We start from the raw sequence: 20,018 nt of genomic DNA, 5'->3' as shown, positions 1-20,018 counted from the left end.
GCACCTCCCGGCTAGAAGAGCCTAGAAACATCAAGCCTGGTGGAGAGAGAGCTGAGGCCCAGAGGGGGCTTGTCTCAGTTGGTCTTCCACAAAGGCTGACCCTAAAGCCAAGTTTTTTGACCCCTTGACATTGCCCTGAGACTAGTCTTATACCCCCCCCCCCGGCCAAATTGTTCCCCTTTCCCCAGCTCTCTCCAGAGAGGCCACCACCACTGTCACCAATGCTCAGTGACCCACCTTCCCATACCCCACCAGCTCAGTTACAAATGGTGATTTTCTGTTTATTGCTCAAAACCAAAAAATCCAGAAGCAAAGGTGGAGAGAGATCATGGGTGAGATGGCAGGAGTGGCATAGGGGACTTGTCCCAGCTATCCCCTTCATCCCTCTTTGGCCCTCTAAGGCCCAGGGGTTAGGCCGGGGCCAGAGCATCTGGGAAGGGCAGAGCCTTCATGGCCAAGGGAACAGCAGAGCTCTCAGGGGCAGTCCTTATGGGGTGCCCTTGGCTGGAGGGGTCCCGGGTGTTGTAGGGGAGCTGAGTTCCCACGCCAGGGTCCAAAAGCCAGTAGGGTGGGGTAGACCCCTTGTTTGGCAACTGAGAAGAGGAGGTTTTGGGTGGCAGGATGCTGGTTTATTTACTGTAGGGTCCCCAGGGCCATCAAAGCCCGCTTGTGGGACCAGGAGACTATTTACACAACAGGAAAGGAGCCCGAGACCAGGTCCTGTACTTCTCCTGCCCAGAGTGAGGAAGGGAGGGGCATCTTGGGTCCTGCAGCCTTAGTCTTGGGGTTCAGATGGAAACTTCATACTCCCGTGTATCCTGGAGACAGAGAGATGTGATCAGTTGCTGGAGTGGGTTGGAGGTGGAGGAGGCAGAAAAATGGGAGAGGCCACAAAAATGGAAAGACCTTGCCTGTTGTGGGGCCCATGAGGTGGAAGTGGGGGTGAATCTGGCCATTGGATATGTTGGGTTCATCCTACAGTATGTTAAAGTCACATAAGAATCTGAACTCTGGATTGTCTTATCTGGCAGCTGGGCCTGTTCCCACTATGGACTAGATGGGGCACAAATTCTCCAATTAGCCAAAGTCCTCACTACTCCCTTTTATTCACACTAGACTTGCTTTGACCATTGATGGGGTCTTTGTAGGCAGTTGAATTTGAAATTCCCAAGATAGATATTACAGAGACTTTGAAAGAAGGTTATGGAGTCCTGGGGGAGCTTGACAGATGTGGCATTCCAGGGGTAAGGGAAGGGCTCACCCCAGCTTCATACAGTGGATTGCTGAAGTCTGACTCCACAGTGATGGGGCTGTAGGAATGGGAGCCCGAGAAGCCAAAGAGGGATTTTCCCTGCAGCCTGGGAAAGGGAGGAGATAGAGAGGTGAGCCCCCGAGCCCGCCTCACCCAGGCAGGCAGGATGTCTGCCCTGGCTGCAGCTCCCTGAGTATGGTACTTACTTGGTGTAGTATATGTAAACGCCACTGCCGAGGACTATGACCAAGCCCAGGGGCAGCAGGATGGCCAAGGCGAGGTTCCCGCCCTCCAGCTGCCGTGATGGATCCGTGGTCTGGGTCACTGGTGGGAGAAGAGGCCATTGAGCTGGGGCTGGGCTGAACCCTGGGCTCTCCCAGCCTCCTGCCCTGGGCTCTGAACCCTGGGCCTCACCCCTCTGGGGCCTGGCCTCCTGCCCCCAGCCTCTGCCTTGCCCTCCCGATTCAGCCAGGCCTGGGTCTCCACCTGTGCCCTCACTGACCTTCCAGTTTTCGGTGGTCCTGGAGCTCCTCATAGGCCACTGCAGGGAGAGGAGGGGGAGGGGACGGGGTCTGAGCCAGGGAGGGAAGGAGGCTGGGTAGAGGTCTGGGAGCCCAGTGGGGCTGGGCTGGACAGCCTGGTTCTCCCTGCCCTTTGCTCAACCTAAACTTTATCTTTCCCTTGGTGGGGGTGGGGAGGAGGAGTCAAGGCAGGGCCTTCTTCCTCCCCCTGCAGACCCCTAAAAATTCAGGGTTCCTAACCCCAGGCAGTCTAAACTATCCAGGTCTGTAGAATTTTCAAAATTCTGAGACCTATCCAGAGGGCAAGAGACTTCCAAACTAAAGCCCCTTCTACAACATCCATTAGGATAATTTTATGATCTTGAACTTCCCCAGGACTTCTGGATGTACCTGTGAGGATGAGAGCCCACGGGAAGTGAATGGGGAGCTTGACAGGATTACCATTGTTCTCAAATCGCTACCTGACTTTCTCAGCCCTGCACTCCCCGAACACTACTATGTCTCCTCCTGCCCTGTCTGCCCAGGCACCTTTGCAGAGTGGGGGTTGGCTGGTCCACTGTGAGGGGTGGCCGGGCACACAGGTGATGGTGACCTCGCCGATGAGCTCAAAGCCCTCATAGCAGAAGAAGCGCAGAGACTCGCCCGCCTGGTAGTGATGCTTGTACAGTGTCTGATAGCCATTCTCTGGCACCCCAGGGTTCAGGCATGGCTCGTACTTCACTGCAGGGAACATGTCAGTCACATGCCAGCTGCACTGCTGAGCAAGCCACCCAGCCACACATCCCAGGTGTCCCCAGACTCACAGGCACACTTGGGGACCCGGTCGCTCCACTTGGGTGTGCCTGTGTCCCGGCTGTAGCAGGTGAGTACAGCTGCTCCCTCCAGGCTGTACCCTGGCAGACAGCGGTACTGGACATGGGAGCCAACAGGGAAGCCAGCATCGGAGGTGGTTCGGTGCCCGTTGGTGATCTCACCAGGGTCAGCGCAAGTCATTACTGTTGGCAAGAGGGCACGGTCAAGGGGAGCTCGTGCCTTAAAAGATCTCTCAGAAGCTTAGAGCTAGGAGGCCTGAACCCTCTATTTCCACTATATCCTCAGAATGAAGGGAGCAGGACTTGGAAAACACAATTCAATGCATATTTCCAGCTTCTTCAGGAAAACAGTGATTGGGGCAACCCAGGCCCCCATCCTAGGATAAAATTTTAAACATTTAACCACTGTCCAGAGCATACTAGCTGAACCTGCATGGCAGATCATCAGTGGAGCAGCAGCTGCCCCCTGTCGAGGAGTCCAGCCCTCCTGCTCCCCTCATTCTCATCATTCCTAGCCCATTCTGCCTGGCCCCCGCAGGTTTGCAGCCTTGTGGAAGAGAGAATCATAGCCATTTCTAGTGTACAGACTTGTGCAAGGCACCCTGCTGAATGTTTTACAAACATAATATGTACTCTGAGGATCCTGAGAGGTCAATGTCACTGTCATCCGCCTTGAGGACCAGGGCTTAGGGCAGTCAACTGACTGGTGCACGGTCACTCGAACAGAGAATGGCAGAGCTATGGACACGGCTATGGAGCATTAGGCTGAGATTCAGAGATTTGGGTCTCAGCTCAGCTTCGGGCTCAATGTGCCTCTTTGGACAGATTCCCTCCTGAGCCTGGAGCAGCGGGGCCAGGCCCTATCTCCTCTGGACCCTGCCTCTATCCCTTTCTGTCCCTATCCCTGTCCTGTCTGGGTTCCAGACTGGACATCTGATGGATCATCCCAGAGATGGGAAGCTGTGTCAACTAGACTTGTGTCCAACCCAAATCTGGCTTCTTGAAACGTTCATTGGCCCCACCGTTGACCGCAGGGACCAGGCGGAAGACCTACAATCCCTTATCCTTGTAACAGGCTTTCCGAAACTGGGAGAAAGTGGTAAGATGCCAACCCTTTTTACTCTTCTAAAAGACAAAAACTCCCAGCTCCTTTAAATGTCACCTATTCTGTTAAATTTCCTGCCCCTTCCGTGGGACAAGTACCCCACCGTTCTTCCCACAGCCCTTCTTCATACTTACAGCAGCTACTACTTAGTGTTTACACGTACCAGGCACTGTGAAAAACTTTTCATTTGCTCTTCACAACCCCCTATTCCTACTTCACCAATGAGGAAGCCAGTGCTCAGAGATGTTAAGTACTTGTGGTTACCACTCTGTAATATCCTGAGTTGTTGAACTAGCTGTCCCTCTTCCAGACTATGAACTCCATCAGGGTAGGAAGGGACACCACCCCCCCACACCTCCACACCCCACCCCGCATGCAGCGCCCAAGCCAGCATGGGGTTTCAGTGACTGCCTAGGCCCTAGCAAAGTGACTACCTGTAATGTCAAGGGTTGGGGACCTAGAGACTGGCGCAGGACCTAGAACAGAAAGAGCGCAACCAAGCATTGATGGGGTGGGGCCAGGTAGGGGGAGAACTCAGAACAGCGGCTGGGGCCCTGAAAAGATGAGGCAGGTTTCAGAGGAAACTGGGTCAGAATCCAGAGCAGTGCAAGGGTGGGATGCAGCCCGGAGGGAGGAGATGAGAGTGAGGCCCAGAGGGTGAGGTTTCCTAGCACCGAAAAGCAAATGAGTGGAACCCAAAGGGCATAGAGGCGGGGTCTGAGGAAGATCCGTGCGGGACCCAGAGAGGGGACCTGAACCCGGACAGGATCAGGACGGGGGGGTGGGGACAAAGGATGAAGGCGGGGCTCAAAGGGAACCGGGTGGGTCCCAAGCGGAGCAGCGGAACCCAGAAGGGCGGGGGGCGGAGCCATGAGAGGACAGGGGCGGGGCGGGCTCACTTTTTTGGCAGGCGGGCGGCGCTGCGCTCCAGGACAGGTCCCACTGGCAGGTGAGAATGTCGGAGCCTAGCAGCTCGTAGCCAGGTTCGCACTGGTAAGTAAGCACCGTGCCCCGGATTAGGTCCCCGTGGGAAGCCGTCCTCCAGCCCCACTCCGGAGGTGGCAGCTCGGGGCACGTGTCGTTCCTGGGGACCTCTGCAGTATAGAGACAATGAGTTTGGAGGCTGTCCTGCGACTCAGGGCACCTTTCCAGCCTCGTGTGGCCTCGCTCCTCCTGGGATATCTGGCCTGCCAGAACCCTGCCCATCTTGGGACCCTAGACCTCGGTACCTTTGAAGTGCAACACGAAACCCTGGCCCAGGCCCGGGTTTGGAGGTCCGGGGGGTGCCTGGAACTGCAACGTGAGATCGGGCCCAGAGGAGAGGAGGCGGCGGCGCGGTTGAGGTCCACGCAGCTGGGCCAGGACTCGGGCGCTGGGACCGTCTCCGTCGAACAGTGTCAGCATGTCCCCTTCGCGCACATTCAAGCTGCAGGGAGTAGGACCAGATATAGGAGCTGGACTATGATCCGTCTGGCCTCTCTTCAGTTTTGACAACTATGGGCTTCCCTATGCTAGTCTCTCCAGGTTCCACTTGTTCTGTGGCTGCTCCCAGTTCCTACTTCCCAATCCCCAACTCTGTTCATTACTAACTCCTCCCACTCTCCAGTCCCGCCTCCATCACCAAGTGATGCACAGCTTAGCTCTACACCAGCTCTGACCAATCGCAGACCATGCTCATTACCAGCCCGTCCAACTCTAGACCTGTTTTGGGGACACTCCCACTTCTGGTTCTGTCCAGTCACATGACCACCTCATACCAAACCAGCTCACAGGATTCTCCCCACACCCACTTTTCATTCAGTTGATGCTGCAACAGCTTGGGTCTGGGTCCCTGGAGATCTGTGCCAGGGTGGCCCTAGAAACAGCCAGACTAAAAGATACCAGACTAGAGCCCCTTTTTCACAATAGCCCCTGAGGAAGTCTGCATTACCACCATTTACTTGTCCAAGGCCACTTAGCTAATTAGTGATTTGTACCTAGGTCTACCTGACAACCCATACCCCCATCAGGAAGCTTCAGTAGCCTCTTTCATCAGACCGTATATTCACGGAATCTTGTGTAGACATAGGAGCCAGCTAGGCTCCGAATGAAGGCTAGTGTGTTGTTAATATCAGTTTGCTGAGCCCATACCCATCTCACCCCATGCAGCGCCCAAACATACATCTCAACTTGGAGCAAGATGCGCTTCTCTTCCTGGACGTGGAGGCCCCACACACAGTCCTGGCCGGGGCTATAGCTCTGGGGCCAGTCTGGAGAGAGGACCACACCTGCTGGCTCTGACAGCTCCCCTCCACACATGGCTAGGGTAGAAGGGGTGTCAGATTCAGGACCCAGGTGGGCATGCAGTCTCCATCTCACCACAGTCCTCACGACTCCCAATTGTATGCACCAGACCTCCTCACAGGTCTCCTATTATCTATTACCCACCTGTTTCCTGCCACGCCTAGTCCTGTTGTGTCCAATCCCCAGCCCTGCTCTTAATGAATCCTGCCCACTCTCCATGCAGCCCATGACTTAGCCCAACTCCATTTCTAGCTCTTAGAGACATTTGGGTTGTGACCGCTGAATTCTGTAACAAGCCCACCAATTATTTAGCTAAGAAAAGCAAGTTTCTGAAAGGGACAGGGATCTACCCGAGGCCTGGGTTTATTAGGTTTGGATATGCAGGTCTCCTTGAATGGCCTTCTTAGGATTCCCAGCTCGGGGGGTAGTCTGTAGACTGAAGGACTTACTGGGGATAAGGAAGGCTCACCCTTGCAGGCAGGCTCTGAATCATTCCAGTGGGGTTCTGTGGGATCCACACATTCGATGGCATTGGGGGGACCAGGGGGCTCCAAGGCATATCCTGGGAGGCATGAGAAGGTAGCAAGTGCCCCTGGGCGGTACTCGGGGTCTGTGGTGGTTACATTGCCATGTGCCAGGAAGGGAGCGAAGCAGCGATCTTCCTCAAAGGCTAGGGAGGAGTCAATCACACAAATTAAGCATTAGGTCAGGCCTCAAGGGGTCTCAAACTGGGGGACTTGGGCTGAATTCCAGTGTTTTTTGGCCACACAGTGGGCTGTTTAAAATGGAATGCCTTTGGATTTAGCTTTTCCTCTCCAGTTTCCCCAAAACCCAAGACTCCTCATTTGTACAGTGTGTTACCTCCCTGGTCCCTGGAGAGAAGCCCCTAGGCTAGTCAAATCCCAGCCAGCATTCTAAGATGAGAAAACTGAGTCCACAGACAAAACAAAACAAAACACTTGCCCAATGTCACACAGTAGGGCAGTGGCAGAACCATGTCTGAAACCCAGCTTGCTTAATTCCCAGCCAGAAACACTTGGCTCTGGAAACTTCAAGGAGTGGGGGGAAAGCATGCCTTAGGAGCACTGGCTCAGGCAGGTGTGTTCTCTCCTCAAAAATAACAGTTGGATTCTGATAACCTCTGATTATCCATGCTGCAGCTAGTCTCCAAAAGTACAGCTTACACTTTTTTTTTTTTTTTACTCAGCTTTGATTTTGGACTAAGTCAGCAAAAATGAACATTTGTAGAGCATTTTTGTTTTTCCTCACATGATCATATCTGTGAAAACTATCTGTGAGCTAAGACTTAGGTGCCTGTGACACAGAACAGGAGTCTGAAGCTATAAATTAGCAGTGGCCCACAACTGTGGGGCAGGCCTCGAACCTAGGGACTCTCTTTGCCTCTCAGAGTATAACCTGCAGTCTGTCTTTTAGATTCACTGTCTGTTTCACTGTTAGTTAACTTTATAAGGGTGTCATGGCCAAATCCTACATGTCCATTAGGGCCCAGAGCCTATTCCATTTCTCCCTTGATTCATACTGGGAACTAACTGCTCCTATCTCTGAGCATTTCACTCTCTTTGTCTCTCTCCTGCTACTGTTTGCACAAATGCTCTGCTCTAGTCACACTGAAATTGTTTCCCAAACAGGCCTTTCTCTTCCTCTTTACCATTGCTCACACTGTTCCTTTCACCCAAAATGCTAATTCCCAATTTCTCTCTTTTAAAATTATCTCTGTCCTGTAAGGCCCAGCTCAAATGTCTTTTCTCCCATGATCACTAACCTCCTTGTTTCTACCTGTCCAGCATCCAGTCCCCCTTCATTTTGACACACACACCTCCCCCACTTCCAGTCCATGAGGTTCAGTTGGGGCCAACTAAGGATGGCCATGTGATGTGGTCTGCCAGTCATAGCACCACGTACCCCTAGCTACAATGTGATTGACTCAGGCATAGGCATATGACCTAAGCCAGGCCAATAAAAACATTTTCTGCCATTTTTTGCTGAAGTTCTTAGGAAAATGGTATGCTTTCTCTCTGATAGAGTTACTAAGCTGGTAGTATGTTAGTCTGGAACTGCTAGGTTCATACAGAATGAGAGTGCCTGAGAATGCAGCCAAAACAGAGGGAAGAACTTAGAGGTTAAGGTAACTGATCTCTTGGTTGTGTGCCTGGATCCAGCCATACATGAAGCTTAAATAGAAAAGGCCACCTCCCCAAATTAGAAGGGGTCTTATGAAGGGATCTTGTAGTTTTGGGGTGGGGAGGAAAGTCAAATTTCAGGAATCCAAACATAAAGATGAGCAGGGATAGAGTATGTGCTGTGACCATGTGTGAGCATCAGGAACAGGGGAAGGTGCAGGGGTTGGGGCCCAAGGGGGGAGGGCAGTTACCTTCAAATCGGAGGCTTAGCAGCAGGGGATTGGCAGGTGTCTCTGAAAGCAGCTCCACGTAGAGGGACTGGGCGTCACTTATGAGACCCCGCTCTGGGACATCATCCATGTCAGAGTCATAGATCACTGGGGAGAGGGGACTGCCCCCTGAGCGCACCATCAGCCTGGGATGGACAAAGGGTGGCCAGGAGCTCAGTTTCCCCTCAGAAGCTGCCTCATTTCTTGCCTGCTCTTCTAACTTATTTTCATAGCTATTATTGTCAAGCATTAATTATATGCCATGTACTATTCTAAGCCTTTACATATTTTATCTTGCTTAATTCTCATAAGAACCCTTGAGTCAGATACTGTTCTTATTATCCTTCATTTTATAGATGAGGAAATCCAGGTTCAGAAAGATTAAGTAACCTGCCTAATATCACATAGCAACTACTGGCAGAGCTGGCATACCAGTTTATTGGATAAAGAATAATCATGTTTGCACTGGCCGGTGTGCTTAGTGGTTAGAGCATCAGCCTGAATACCGAAGGGTCGCAGGTTTAATTCCTGGTCAAGGGCACATACCTAGGCTGTAGGTTCAATCCCCAGCTCCGGTTGGGGTGTATGCGGGAGGCAACCGATCGATGTGGCTCTCTTACATGGATGTTTCTAGACCCCTCCCCTCCCCGCCCTCTAAAAATCAATGGAAAAAATATCCTTGGGTGAAGATTAACAAAAAAAATTTTTTTAAAGAAGAAGAAGAATGCCCAGCCAGTGTGGCTCAGTTGTCCCAGGCACCAGGATGTTACCTGGTTCAATTCAGGTCCGGGCACATGCCCGGGTTGCGGGTTGGATCCCCAGTAAGGGGCGTGCAGGAGACAGCCAATTGATGTTCTCTCTCATCCATGTTTCTATCTTTCTTTCCCTCTCCCTTCCTCTCTCTCTGAAATCAATAAAAACATATTAAAAAAAAAACCAGAATGATAATGATGACAATGGCAAACACATTTCTAGTGCTTACTGTGTGCTAGGCACCATTCTAAGCACTTTATTTATTTATTTTTTGTTGTTATTAATCCTCACCCGAGGATATTTTTCCATTGATTTCTAGATAGAATGGAAGGCAGGGAGGGAGGGAGAGAGAGAAAGATTGATTGGTTGCCTCCCACATGACCTCAACCAGGGCTACAGATCAAGCCTGAAACCCAGGTATGTGCCCTTGACCAGGAATCAAACCCAAGACCCTTCGGTCCATGAGCTGATGCTCTAACCGCCGAGTCAAACCACTAGGGTGGCACTTTATATATCTTAATATGTTTATCCTCACAGAAACCTTGAGAGAGAGGTACTATTATTTCCATTCTACAGATGTGGAAACTGAGGCACAGAGAGGTTAAGAGATTTGTCTAAATTTGTACAGCTATACTACCTAAGAAAAAGGACTAATCTGTGTTTGACACAGATCCCAACTAGATCCACCCAAGGTCTGTATGACTCCCCACTGCAGGCTCCCTGTTTCCCTGAGGTTGGCCCAGACCCTCACCGGTCATTGTCTTCATCCAGCGAGACCCTCTCGAAGTGCAGGTGCAGCCGGCGTCCCTCGGCTGCTTCAATGACCCAACGGCAGGTGAGGTTGGGCCCTGCAGCTCCCCCAGGCTCAGGTGACACGATGCGGCCCAGTGTGGCATTGTGGATGGTGCCACCACAGGATGCTGTGGGCAGAGGAGGGGCAGGCTGAGGTGACTTGTCCTCCCATCTTCAGAGCTGTGGCATCCATACCTTTGACTGGGATCTGGCCTCAGCATGGCCTTTGCCCTACACGCTCACCCCAGAGAGCAGGACCTTTTCCAGGCTACCACCCAGGTAGGCACCCAGATCTGGAATAGGAAAACCCTGGAGTGGACACCCCAGGATGAAGACTCCACCAAAATGAAGACTCCACAGATGTGGACATGCTGGGATGGGGAATTATGGGAGCTTCCTCCCTATTTAAGCCCTCAGATGGAAAATCTTTAAGTTGGGATCCCCAGGATAAAGATTCTTTAGGATAGAGACCCTCCAAAGGTTTGAGACCCCCCAAGAATGGTTTCCTCTAAGATAAGGAGTCTCCAAAAGAAGGGACCTCTAGAATGGTGACTCCCAATATGAAAACTTTCCAGGTGGGGCATTCCAGATGGAGGTTCCCCAGTGATGGAGACCCCAAGGAAACAGACCCTCCAGATGGAGGCCCCAGGATAGCAACTCTTCAGGGTAAAAAACCCTTCAAGCCCTGGCCAGTTTGGCTCAGCGGTTAGAGCATCGGCCTGCGGTCCGGAGAGACCCGGGTTCGGTTCCCGCTAGGGGCTTGTGCCTCGGTTGCAGTTTGTCCCTGGCCTTGGCTGGGTCGTGTGGGTGGCAGCCACTCGATGTGTCCCTTTCACGTTGATGTTTCTCTCTCTCTCTCCCTCCCACTCTATCTGAACAAAATATCTAAAAAGTGTCCTCAGGTGAGGATTTTAAAAAAAGCCAAAAACCTGCAAGATGGGTATTCCTAAAAGATAAAGACCCCTAAGGTAGGACTCTTCCAGTGGGGCTCCTAAGGACAGAAGCCCCCCCCTATTGTGGCAGGAGACTCACCCATGCAGCTGGGGGGTTCACTGCTCCAGGCTGGCCGGGTGCTGTTGAGGCAGATGAGGGTCTCTTCACCATGCAGCTGGTAGCCTGAATCACAGTGGAAGGTGGCAGTGCCCCCAGGGTGCAGGTCTGTCACACTCACATCCCCATGGGCCGGCCGGGGAGGGAAGCCACAGCTCAGGAGGTAGGCTGGAGCAGGGAGAGCAGGAGAAGGGGGACTTATTTTCTCATGCCACCTTCTCTCCATCCCCCAGCACTTCCTACAGTCTTTCCAGGACCCCTGGGGGCATAAACTGGCTCCATACTGGAGTCCTCACATGGGCACACTGTCTCATGAAGAGGCAATTCAGCATCCCTTATCTCCCCTAATCTTTGTAAGCTACCTACTTTGGCCCCCATTTTATAGATAATGAACCTGAGACTCAAAGAAATTGTGGACCCTAGCACTTGTTTGCTATGTGACCTCAGGCAAATCAATTGACCATTCTGAACCCCATCCAGTTCTAATAATAACAAATAATCTGCTGAGCTTTTCCCCCTTCCAAAGTGCTTTTGAGGTAGTCAGAGAAACACTGTGACCTATTTCCAGATGCAGACAATGAGGCATTTTCTCCCCTCTACACACACAGTGGGCTTTCTTTCACTGAGGTACACTGTGGAATTATACCCCCGGCTTTCACCCAGAGGAACCAAATGAAACTCCTTTAGGAACTTTGACTATTTTATCACTAAAGGCCTTAATACTCACTGCTCCCTAAATGAATCTTCCAGTTATGAAGTGCTAGGGAAAGCTTTGCTTTCACTAAGGAACTGTTTTGTCTTCTCCTTTCTTGCTGTGAGAACTGTGTAATCTCCCTTTTTGCACTGACTGCTAGGAAGCTCATAACCAGATCACGGTTTATCTCTAGCAACAAAGGCTTGTCCATTCACACCCTATTTTCTCAACTTTAATAAACATTACCTGGTATCAATTTTTTTCTACTTCTATTTAATTTTATGGCTTGAATTCTTTTTTGAAAGCCTCCTGATATTCTTGTGGACTCATATGGGATAAAACAAATAAATAGAAAGCAAATGATGGACTCTGAACTTGATCTTGACAGAGCTCTGTGTGTCTCTTTCCGACTAGGCAGAGCTCACCAAGAAGGGTTTCTTGGAAGAAACACACCAAAGCTGGGTCTTGTAGGAGGGCAGGCTACAGTTAGCAGAGGGCTAGGCAGATACCTAGGCCTCTGCTTTTTCTGACTCTCCCGTCCTCAGTGATTCTGTAAGAAACCTGGTCTCTCCCTATATTCAAAATTCAACAGGTATTTTCTTGGCAGGGTCCTGGGGAGGGAGGGATGAAAAGACCCAGGCCTTGTTCTTTGGGAATCTACATTCTATCAAGATATACAGACATAAAACAACTTTTTAGCAAACACTGATTTGAATAAATGTCAGCCTCTGTGATGGCTCTCCATGACCAACAGAATCAAGTCTCAGTGCTTTCAAGACCCATAGCCAATTCTCATCACCTATGACCTATATGTATTCTACATAATGTAGGTTGTGACTCCTTATGGTCCCACCTCCATGTTTTTTCACACCAATTCCCCTATCTGCAAGGCCCTCTCCTGCTTTTTCTCTTCTTTCAAGGAATAACTTAAGTGCCACTTCTTCCAGGAAGTCTTCCTGACCCCCCCTTTCTCTAATAGAGTTGGTTGTTCTCTTGCCTATACACAGTCCCACACATATAATTTTTATCATTACATTAACCACTCTCTATTATTACTAAAAAAACTGAGCCAAGCCTTATTTATTTTGTCTCCTAAAAGTCTGGTCTAGCTGATCAATTGATACAGTCAAGAGGCTGTGTAGAACAATTCAAAGAGCATCGGATTTGCCCTGGCTGGTTTTGCTAAGTGGTTAGAGCATCAGCCCATGGACCAAAGGGTCATGGGTTCAATTCCCAGTCAAGGGCACATAATTGGGATGCAGGTTCATTCCCCAGCCCCAGTTGGGGTTGTGCGGGAGGCAACCAATAGATGTGTCTCTCACATTAATGTTTTTCGCTCTTTCTCTCCCTCCCTTCCTCTCTCTAAAAATCAATGGTGGGTAAGAATTTTTTTAAAAATCCTTGGATAAGGATTTTTAAAAAAGTACCAGCCCTGGCAAGTTTTCTCAGTGGTTAGAGCATTGGCCTGTGGAGTGAAGAGTCATGGGTTTGATTCCCGGTCAAGGGTACATACCTTGGTTGCAGGTTCGATCCCCCACCCCAGTTGGGGTTGTGCAGGAGGCAACCAATCAATGTATCTCTCTCACATTGACCTCTCTCTCTCTCTCTCTCTCTCTCTCTCTCTCCACCTCTCTTGCTCGATTTCTCCTCCTTCTCCTTCCACTCTATCTAAACATCAATGGAAAAACATCCTCTGATGAGGATTAAAAAAGAGTACTGGATTTGGAGACAGGTAGATCTGAGTTTCAGTTCTAGCTCCATACCTTATTAGCTGTATGACCTTCAGCAGGTGACTTTACCTCTAGGGCCTCTAACCTGTAAATGGCAATAATAATCCCTATCAATGAGGACTGGCCTTAAAGTGAAACAAACAAGCAAGGCACCCAGGATATAAAAAGTGCTCAGAAAATGTTAATCATCTGCTTCTCACCAGCTTTAATTAATGAATGACTGGGAGTCAGGGGTTCAGGATTCTGACTTCTGACTCTGCAATAAGTTTTCAGGTGACTGAGCAATCCACATAACCTGAGTTTTTTCCTTCTTCTCAGAGATGGAGTGGACAGGGTTACTGTGGTAAGCAAATGAAACAATAGTTGCTGGATTTGAGGTGAGGGTGATGGAGCCTTTGGCCTGTCAGAAAAGGTAATGATGCCACACTGGACCAGAGCCCCCTGCTAGAGCAGATTTGGAAGGGCTTAAAACAGGGCTTTGGTCCCAAAGGTGCCTGGAGAAGCCGTAAAGCAGGGAAGACTGAAGCAGTAATGAAGGCCAATTTTATGAATAACCCTGCTTCCCCAAATGTTCTACTTAGCCTTGAGTCCTATTTTCAATTCTGTAGGGAAGTGGCTGCTTAAAGGAGGCAGCAGGGGGTCATTCTGTAATATCTGAAGTCCAGCCCTCTGCCCTAGGCCCTCAAGGCATGCCCTTGCTCCCCAACAACTATATATGTCCCTCAGTTCATTGGTCTCCATGAATAGGCCTGGTGCTGGGTGCCTCCACCTTGCACATATGAATCCCTGGGGCTGGTCCCCAATGGAAGCCTCAGGAAAGGCTGAAGAGGGTGTGAAGGGGGCATGTAAATTGTGTGTCCTGGGAAAGGGATCTGGGTCAGCAAAGCTAACAAGGGGGCAGGCAAGGCCATGAGGTGATGTGAAAGGGACACTGTCTCAACACAGTTTCCTGTTTCTGAGGACCACAGGGAGGCATTTTGGAGAGGCAGCAGTGTGTGGAATGGGACAGTGGGCTGGACCCCTTGCCTCATGCATAAATGTATCCTAGAACATATGCTTGCACTGTGGAAAGGTTCTCCATTTGCACAGGCGAGTGTGGATATACACATGTGTGGAGATTGTCTATGGGTGGATGCTCATAAATGCAGCCATGCACAAATACATCCCCCTCTCCTGCCCCCAGACATCAGCAGGATCTTTCTAGGTCTCAAATCTGAGGTTGTCACTATCTTGCTTTAAATACTTCAAAATATTCCCCCCTCCCTCAGGAAAAAGGAGTTTGAACTCCTTACTGAAGGTGATAAGGCCCTTATGATCAGAATCCAACTGACTTCCCGGTATGGTCTCTTAGCCTACTCCTCCCCTCTCCCCCTTTCTGTGCTTTTACTATAATAGCAGTGACTGGCATTTTTGAGCTCTCACTGTGTACCAGATGCTATTTTAAGCACTTGACATGTATTAACTCATTTGATCATCCTAATAATACCATAAGGTAAGTATTGTAGTTCCCATTTTTCAGATGAGACAATGAGGCACAGAGAAGTTAAGTAACTTGTCCCAAATCACACAGCTAGGACAACTCTATCTTCCAACATGAATTACTTCAACTCCTCAAGGGGCTCATGTTTTTTCTCCTCTCTGGGTCTTGCAGTGTGCTTTCCCATCCATCTAGATATCTGCCTTCCTCTTTTGCTCCCTCCTACCCTTCCCGAACTAACTCATCTTTTAGATTTCAGCTTAGTCATCATTTCCTCCAAAAAGATATCCCTATATTACTTAGGAGAAATTTAGGTCCCTTTGGTATTTCCTCCTTCTGCCTGTATTCCTCCAGCATAGGAATATGAGCCCTTAGCTCATTGAATTATAATCATCCTGATTACTTGTCCATGTCCCTACCTAGATTCTGAGTTCCTTGAAATTACATTTACATATGGCTGGTTCATTCCTCTCCCCAAGGCTAACACATGAGTATGAAGTGGGCACTAGATAAACATTTGTTGAATGAATGGATGAATTGTCACTTGGATGCATGCACACTCAGACACAGGTCTGTATGTGTGTGAAATAAGTGTGCACAGGTCTCCTCTGAGAGTTCTTCCTCCATGGTGCTAGTCAGGAGAAAAAGTCCCTGACATTGCCCTGTGCTTGGAAATCTCCTGGAGATGTCACTTGTGCCAGTGTGGACCCTGCCCCTCCACCAGCACCCTGGACTCCTCACCCTGATAGTGGATCCTGAAGCCACCGCCCCTTGGGACCCGAGGGCTCTGGAAGTGCAGCAGCAGCCGGTTGGTTGGGCTCCGAAGGACCTGTCCTTCTCCCAGCATGGAGGAGTTGGCCAGGAGTCGGGGGGCCAGGCCTGGGGCTCCCCCACCAGCCAGCACCAAGAGTTCCTCCTCTCGAGACAGGTTCAGTGTCTGCACCTAAAAAAACCAGACCCAGACTGGCCAGGGCAAGTCAAGCAGGGCAGGAAGCTCCCGAAGTCCCCTGCCCCTTGCTTTCCTTTTCCCTGTATGTGGCAGCCCAAACACTGCAGTGACATTGGCCAAGTTGTAGAATACCAGAGGTCTTCCTGATCATCAGAAAATGGGCCCATTTGTGTTACGAAACAGGTTCTCTGGCTCTCAGGTCAAACCTGTGCACACCTCAGGGCCCAGAGGAAGGGGCTTGGAGATTTCACAATCTTTTGCTTAAGCCCACTTACCTGGATCTCAATACCATAGCCAGGGTAGACATGGATGCTATATGTGCAGTCCAGGAGTCCCAAAGTGTGGCTGGTGCTGCTCCCTAAATCTGGAGACTCCACATGCCCTTCACCCTCGGAGATGTTGTTATTACACAAAACTAAAAAGATATAAGTGGCTAGAGATGAACAAATCCCTGTGTTGTTGCCCTCCCAGCCAAGCACCTCTGGGGATCCTTATCTATTTTCTTTCCAGCACCTCTCACCATCTTTATCAAAACTCCTCCCCCGTGCCTGAAACTCCCTTCCCCAACTGTAACATGGATAAAATATAGAAGAGTACGTAATATGGGTATATAAATGCTAGCCTTTATTATTAAGAAGAAGCCTCTCTTCTATTTGTACCCAGACCCCTTCTTTCTTCTCCACCTTCCCTGCAGCCTCTCCCCCATTCATATCTTACTCCTCTTGAATACTACCCCATTCCTTTTCAATTGCCTCACCTGGGCTAGTCACCGTGGTGGTGACAGTTGTTGTGGTGATGATGGTGGTCGTGGTCTCTTCTTCTCCTCCCTCAGGCCCAAGGGGTGAGCCTGGGGAGGCGGGGCCAGAAAGGGGCGGGGCCGTAGTTCCTGGGGGCGGGGTCAGCAGCTCCGGCGCGGTGGGGCCTGCCCCCCTACCCTCCTTAGGGGTTACAGCTGTTGTCAGAGGCCCTGTCCCTGGCTCAGTGGCCCGTGGCAGGGAAGGCGCTGCAAGAGTCTGGCCGGCTGGAGGGGTGGCTAGTGTGGGGTCTGGATCAGATCCTGGGACCAAGCAAGGGAAATCAGGGCACAGAAAGAGCCAATTGGTGGGTCTTGAGTGGGAATCAGGACTGAGGGAAACTGGGAGTTCCCCACTGAACCCAAAAGACCTCCCCCACAAGGTGCAGACCCTCCACTTCTACTTCTCACACCCAAATCTCCCACTTCCTCCCAAGGCTTCCATAGCTTGACATCCTCTTCCCCTTTTCTTTTCCTGTCTACCTGGAGACCAGGCCCTTTCACTCTGACAGTCTCCTTTAGCCTCTCTCTCTGCCTCCCCATTCAGATCTGGTTCCTCTCCTGGCTACACCTTTCTCTTCTGTCTTGCTCTCTCTTTTGCTCTCTGGAACTCTTTATTTCTCTGATTAGTATTCTTATCACTCTCTGATTTTATGATTCTAGGTCTACTAATCTTTGTATTTCTCTCTCTTTGTGTTTCTCTCTCACTATTTTTCTGATTCTGGTTTTCCGAGTTTCTATCTGTCTTTTTCTCTGATTGTCTCTTTTTCTGCCTGTCTCTTGATCATTCTGACTTTACTCTGTCTATGCCCAGTTTTGACTCTCTTTAACCATCTTTCCCTTTGTCTCTCTCTGAATTTCCCTGGCCTGGTTCCCCATTTCCCGGAGTTAATGTCTCTCCTGCCTCTATGTCTCTCTTGCCACTCTGGGAGCCTCACCTGGCAGGTAGCCCATCTCCGGGCCCCTCCTCAGCAGGGCCCCATGGAGCAGCTCAGCCAAGGCCTCTGAGGCTACTGTGGGGGTCTCACTTCCAGGCTCTGGCGGTGCCTCCTCCTCTTTCATGGGCAGACCTAAGAGATGAAGTTGTATGAGCTCTTCCACTGCCCTACACTCTTAGATTTGCCAGAAAGATATTTCCCGGGGTTATTCTTCCCTCCTCAGCTGGGCCTGCAGGAGGCCATAGAGTCCCAGGCTAAGCTGAGAGCCAAGATGGAAGGAGGGGCTCCCAGCTGTCCCTCACAATCCTACACCTTCTCCCAGTTTTCTTTCAGGCTGTTTGGGCCTTCAGTGAGCATGTTGGCTCTAATGAACCCTAGACAGTGCCAGCAGGGTGGAAAAGGGGGAATGGTGCTGCCTTCATTTTCACCTCAGTGGTCTCCTGGTCTCTGCGGAGGGTCTGACAGCACCTCCCAGCCCTTGCTTCCGCAGTGCCCAGCTGTCTCTCTGGATTTCTATCTCTGCAGCATGGTGTGTTCTCTCTCTCTCTCTCTCTCTCTCTCTCTCTCTCTCCCTCATTTCTCCCTGGAGTCTGGCTGAGGGGCAGAGTATCTGGTCTTGGAGCAGTGCCTCTGTTCATCTGTCTTTGTCCATACATCCAAGAACAGTTGTGTGTGCAGTGCCTGGCATCCCTCCCAGCATCTCCATCTCCTACTAAGGTACTCTGCGTGTTCTGCCGCCTCCACAGGCATACCCCCAACTTTCCCAGCCCTCCTTCCTGGAATTAACCCATGAGACTCTGCTAAAAGCTACCCTCACTCATTTCCTTACCTCCTCTATAGTAGGGTTAGAGGCTCTAGATAAAAGCTAGAAAGCCCTGGCTTGCTCCTTCCCATCAGCTGTGCCCCTCCCCTCCCCCAGGAGCTTGGGAGACCCAGGGTGTTCCAAGAAAGGAGAGCAAAGGACCCTCCCTAGGGGTCTTCATGAGGCCCACCCCCATGATCCATGTCCTTACCCTGAATCCAGGGGCAGCTCAGCAGAATTAGGAACAGCAGCTGGGGAGGCGGCAGGTGCTGGGCCTTGGGAGTCCCCATGGCGACTCACACTGATTTCTCTTCTCTGCGCTTCTCTTAAATAATCTAGCTGTCACCTTTCTTCCGTCTCCTTCTATCTTTCCCTTTAATTTTTTTCCTGCTAGCAGTTAGCAAGGAAGATAATTTCTCTACCCCTTGGGATGGAGGGGCAGAATTGGGCAAGGGGGGGTTGCCTGGAGCCCACCCCTCTTTGCCCAATCTTCCCTATTCTCTGCTCTGGGATCTGTGGGAGAGGGGGCGCGGCTCTGGCTGTAGGGGGTGGAGCCGAGAGGGCCAAAGGAGCTGGGCCTCCTGGGTTACTCTCTAGCTTGGGCGCCTGGGTCCACCAGGCTAGCTGGATCCTAAGGTGGGACCCAGCTGGGGAAAGGCAAGACAGCTTCAGGGGCTTGGGGTGGGGTAGAGGACCAGGAAGATCCCTACTGGGCTCTAGCGGGGCTTGGCGGAGAGGAGTGGGGGTTGCGGAACCTAGAGAGCCGAAGCTCGGGCACTAGAGCTGCGGGAGGGAGAAGCTGAGAAAGGTGTCGAGCCCACGTCAGATCCTGGGGACGGGCGAAGGGAGGGGCCTGAGATTTATTGGGGGGCGGGAGGGAGGAGGAGGAAGTGCAGATGGAGGAAGGAGGGACCATACGAGCCAGGGCCATAATCCTCACTCCCCGCGGCCCCTAGGGGAGGCAAAGGAAACTCTCTGGTCCCAGCAATAATTACAGCCCCTCTCACCGCAGTTACAGCAACATCTGGAATCTGAATCTCCTCTTCCCAGGGTGCCCAGGGGCGGCACAGATGGGTTCGTGCTTGCTCAGCCTTCAGTGTGCCCCTGCCCATGTCCAGACCCCTCACTCCTCCTGCCATGAGACTTCTTCCTTTCTGCAGAAGCTCATGTGTAATGGGCTTTCCCCTCCTCTAGGAGAATGGCAAGTTTCCACGTTTTGGAGAAGTCTAAGGGATAACAATTTGGTATCTGGAGAGGAGAGACCCCTCCTCTTACATACAACCTGAGCCCGGCCAGCTGGCAGGGGGTTTCAACTTTGATTTTTTATTTCTGGCCTCTCTCATAACGCCTCTGAAGCGCTTTTTTCAGCACCACCAGCGCGCGGACAGCTCTTCCCGGCCCCGCCTTGTGGGCCACGCCCCCAGCGCTGTGGATGATTGGCTGAAGGCGCCTTCGCTATGAATCAGGCTCCCCCCTGGGGCTGGCTCCTGTGAAAGCGAAGTGGGAGAAGGAGGCCCAGGCTGACCGGTCTAGGGTTCTGCAGACCCAAGGACAGGCCGCGGCGTCCCAATCCGCAGTCTGCGGCGCTCGCCCCGCCCCTTGGTTTGTCCCGCCCCAAGCCCTGCCTCTTCTTTTCGCAATGCGGGGCAGCTAGAGA

The 20,018-nt window shown here is 51.2% G+C and overlaps 1 protein-coding gene across 2 annotated transcripts; it reads right to left on the bottom strand.

Moving 5' to 3' along the window:
- Nucleotides 1-260: 260 nt before the first annotated feature.
- Nucleotides 261-19,165, bottom strand: SEZ6L2 (seizure related 6 homolog like 2). 2 transcript variants are annotated; one of them, XM_036279963.1, is made up of 18 exons: nucleotides 18,573-19,165; nucleotides 17,560-17,691; nucleotides 16,586-16,885; nucleotides 16,104-16,243; nucleotides 15,621-15,822; nucleotides 10,961-11,146; nucleotides 9,888-10,056; nucleotides 8,366-8,529; nucleotides 6,443-6,643; nucleotides 5,852-5,990; nucleotides 4,920-5,116; nucleotides 4,590-4,784; nucleotides 2,577-2,768; nucleotides 2,302-2,493; nucleotides 1,755-1,793; nucleotides 1,459-1,576; nucleotides 1,262-1,358; nucleotides 261-818 (listed from the first exon to the last, which is right to left on the bottom strand). In XM_036279963.1, exons 1-18 carry the CDS (start codon nucleotides 18,649-18,651, stop codon nucleotides 789-791), a joined length of 2,772 nt encoding a protein of 923 aa, XP_036135856.1. In that variant the 5' UTR covers nucleotides 18,652-19,165; the 3' UTR covers nucleotides 261-788. The 2 variants fall into 2 exon arrangements, with proteins under 2 accessions (XP_036135856.1, XP_036135857.1); XM_036279964.1 differs by lacking the exon at nucleotides 1,755-1,793.
- Nucleotides 19,166-20,018: the final 853 nt, after the last annotated feature.

Source organism: Molossus molossus, unplaced genomic scaffold (genome assembly GCF_014108415.1).
Source record: "Molossus molossus isolate mMolMol1 unplaced genomic scaffold, mMolMol1.p scaffold_m16_p_3, whole genome shotgun sequence".
Classification (NCBI taxonomy): domain Eukaryota; kingdom Metazoa; phylum Chordata; class Mammalia; order Chiroptera; family Molossidae; genus Molossus; species Molossus molossus.
The sequence above is the reverse complement of the archived record's forward strand: the minus strand, read 5'-3'. Positions and strand labels throughout refer to the sequence as shown.

Excerpts from the sequence above, each read along its gene's own strand:
- SEZ6L2 (XM_036279963.1), bottom strand. The coding sequence starts at position 18,651 with ATGGGGACTCCCAAGGCCCAGCACCTGCCGCCTCCCCAGCTGCTGTTC. Across the intron at positions 10,057-10,960 it reads TGAACCCCCCAGCTGCATGG|CATCCTGTGGTGGCACCATC; the intron begins GTGAGTCTCCTG and ends CTCTGCCCACAG. Across the intron at positions 5,991-6,442 it reads TTCAGAGCCTGCCTGCAAGG|CCATGTGTGGAGGGGAGCTG; the intron begins GTGAGCCTTCCT and ends CTTCTACCCTAG.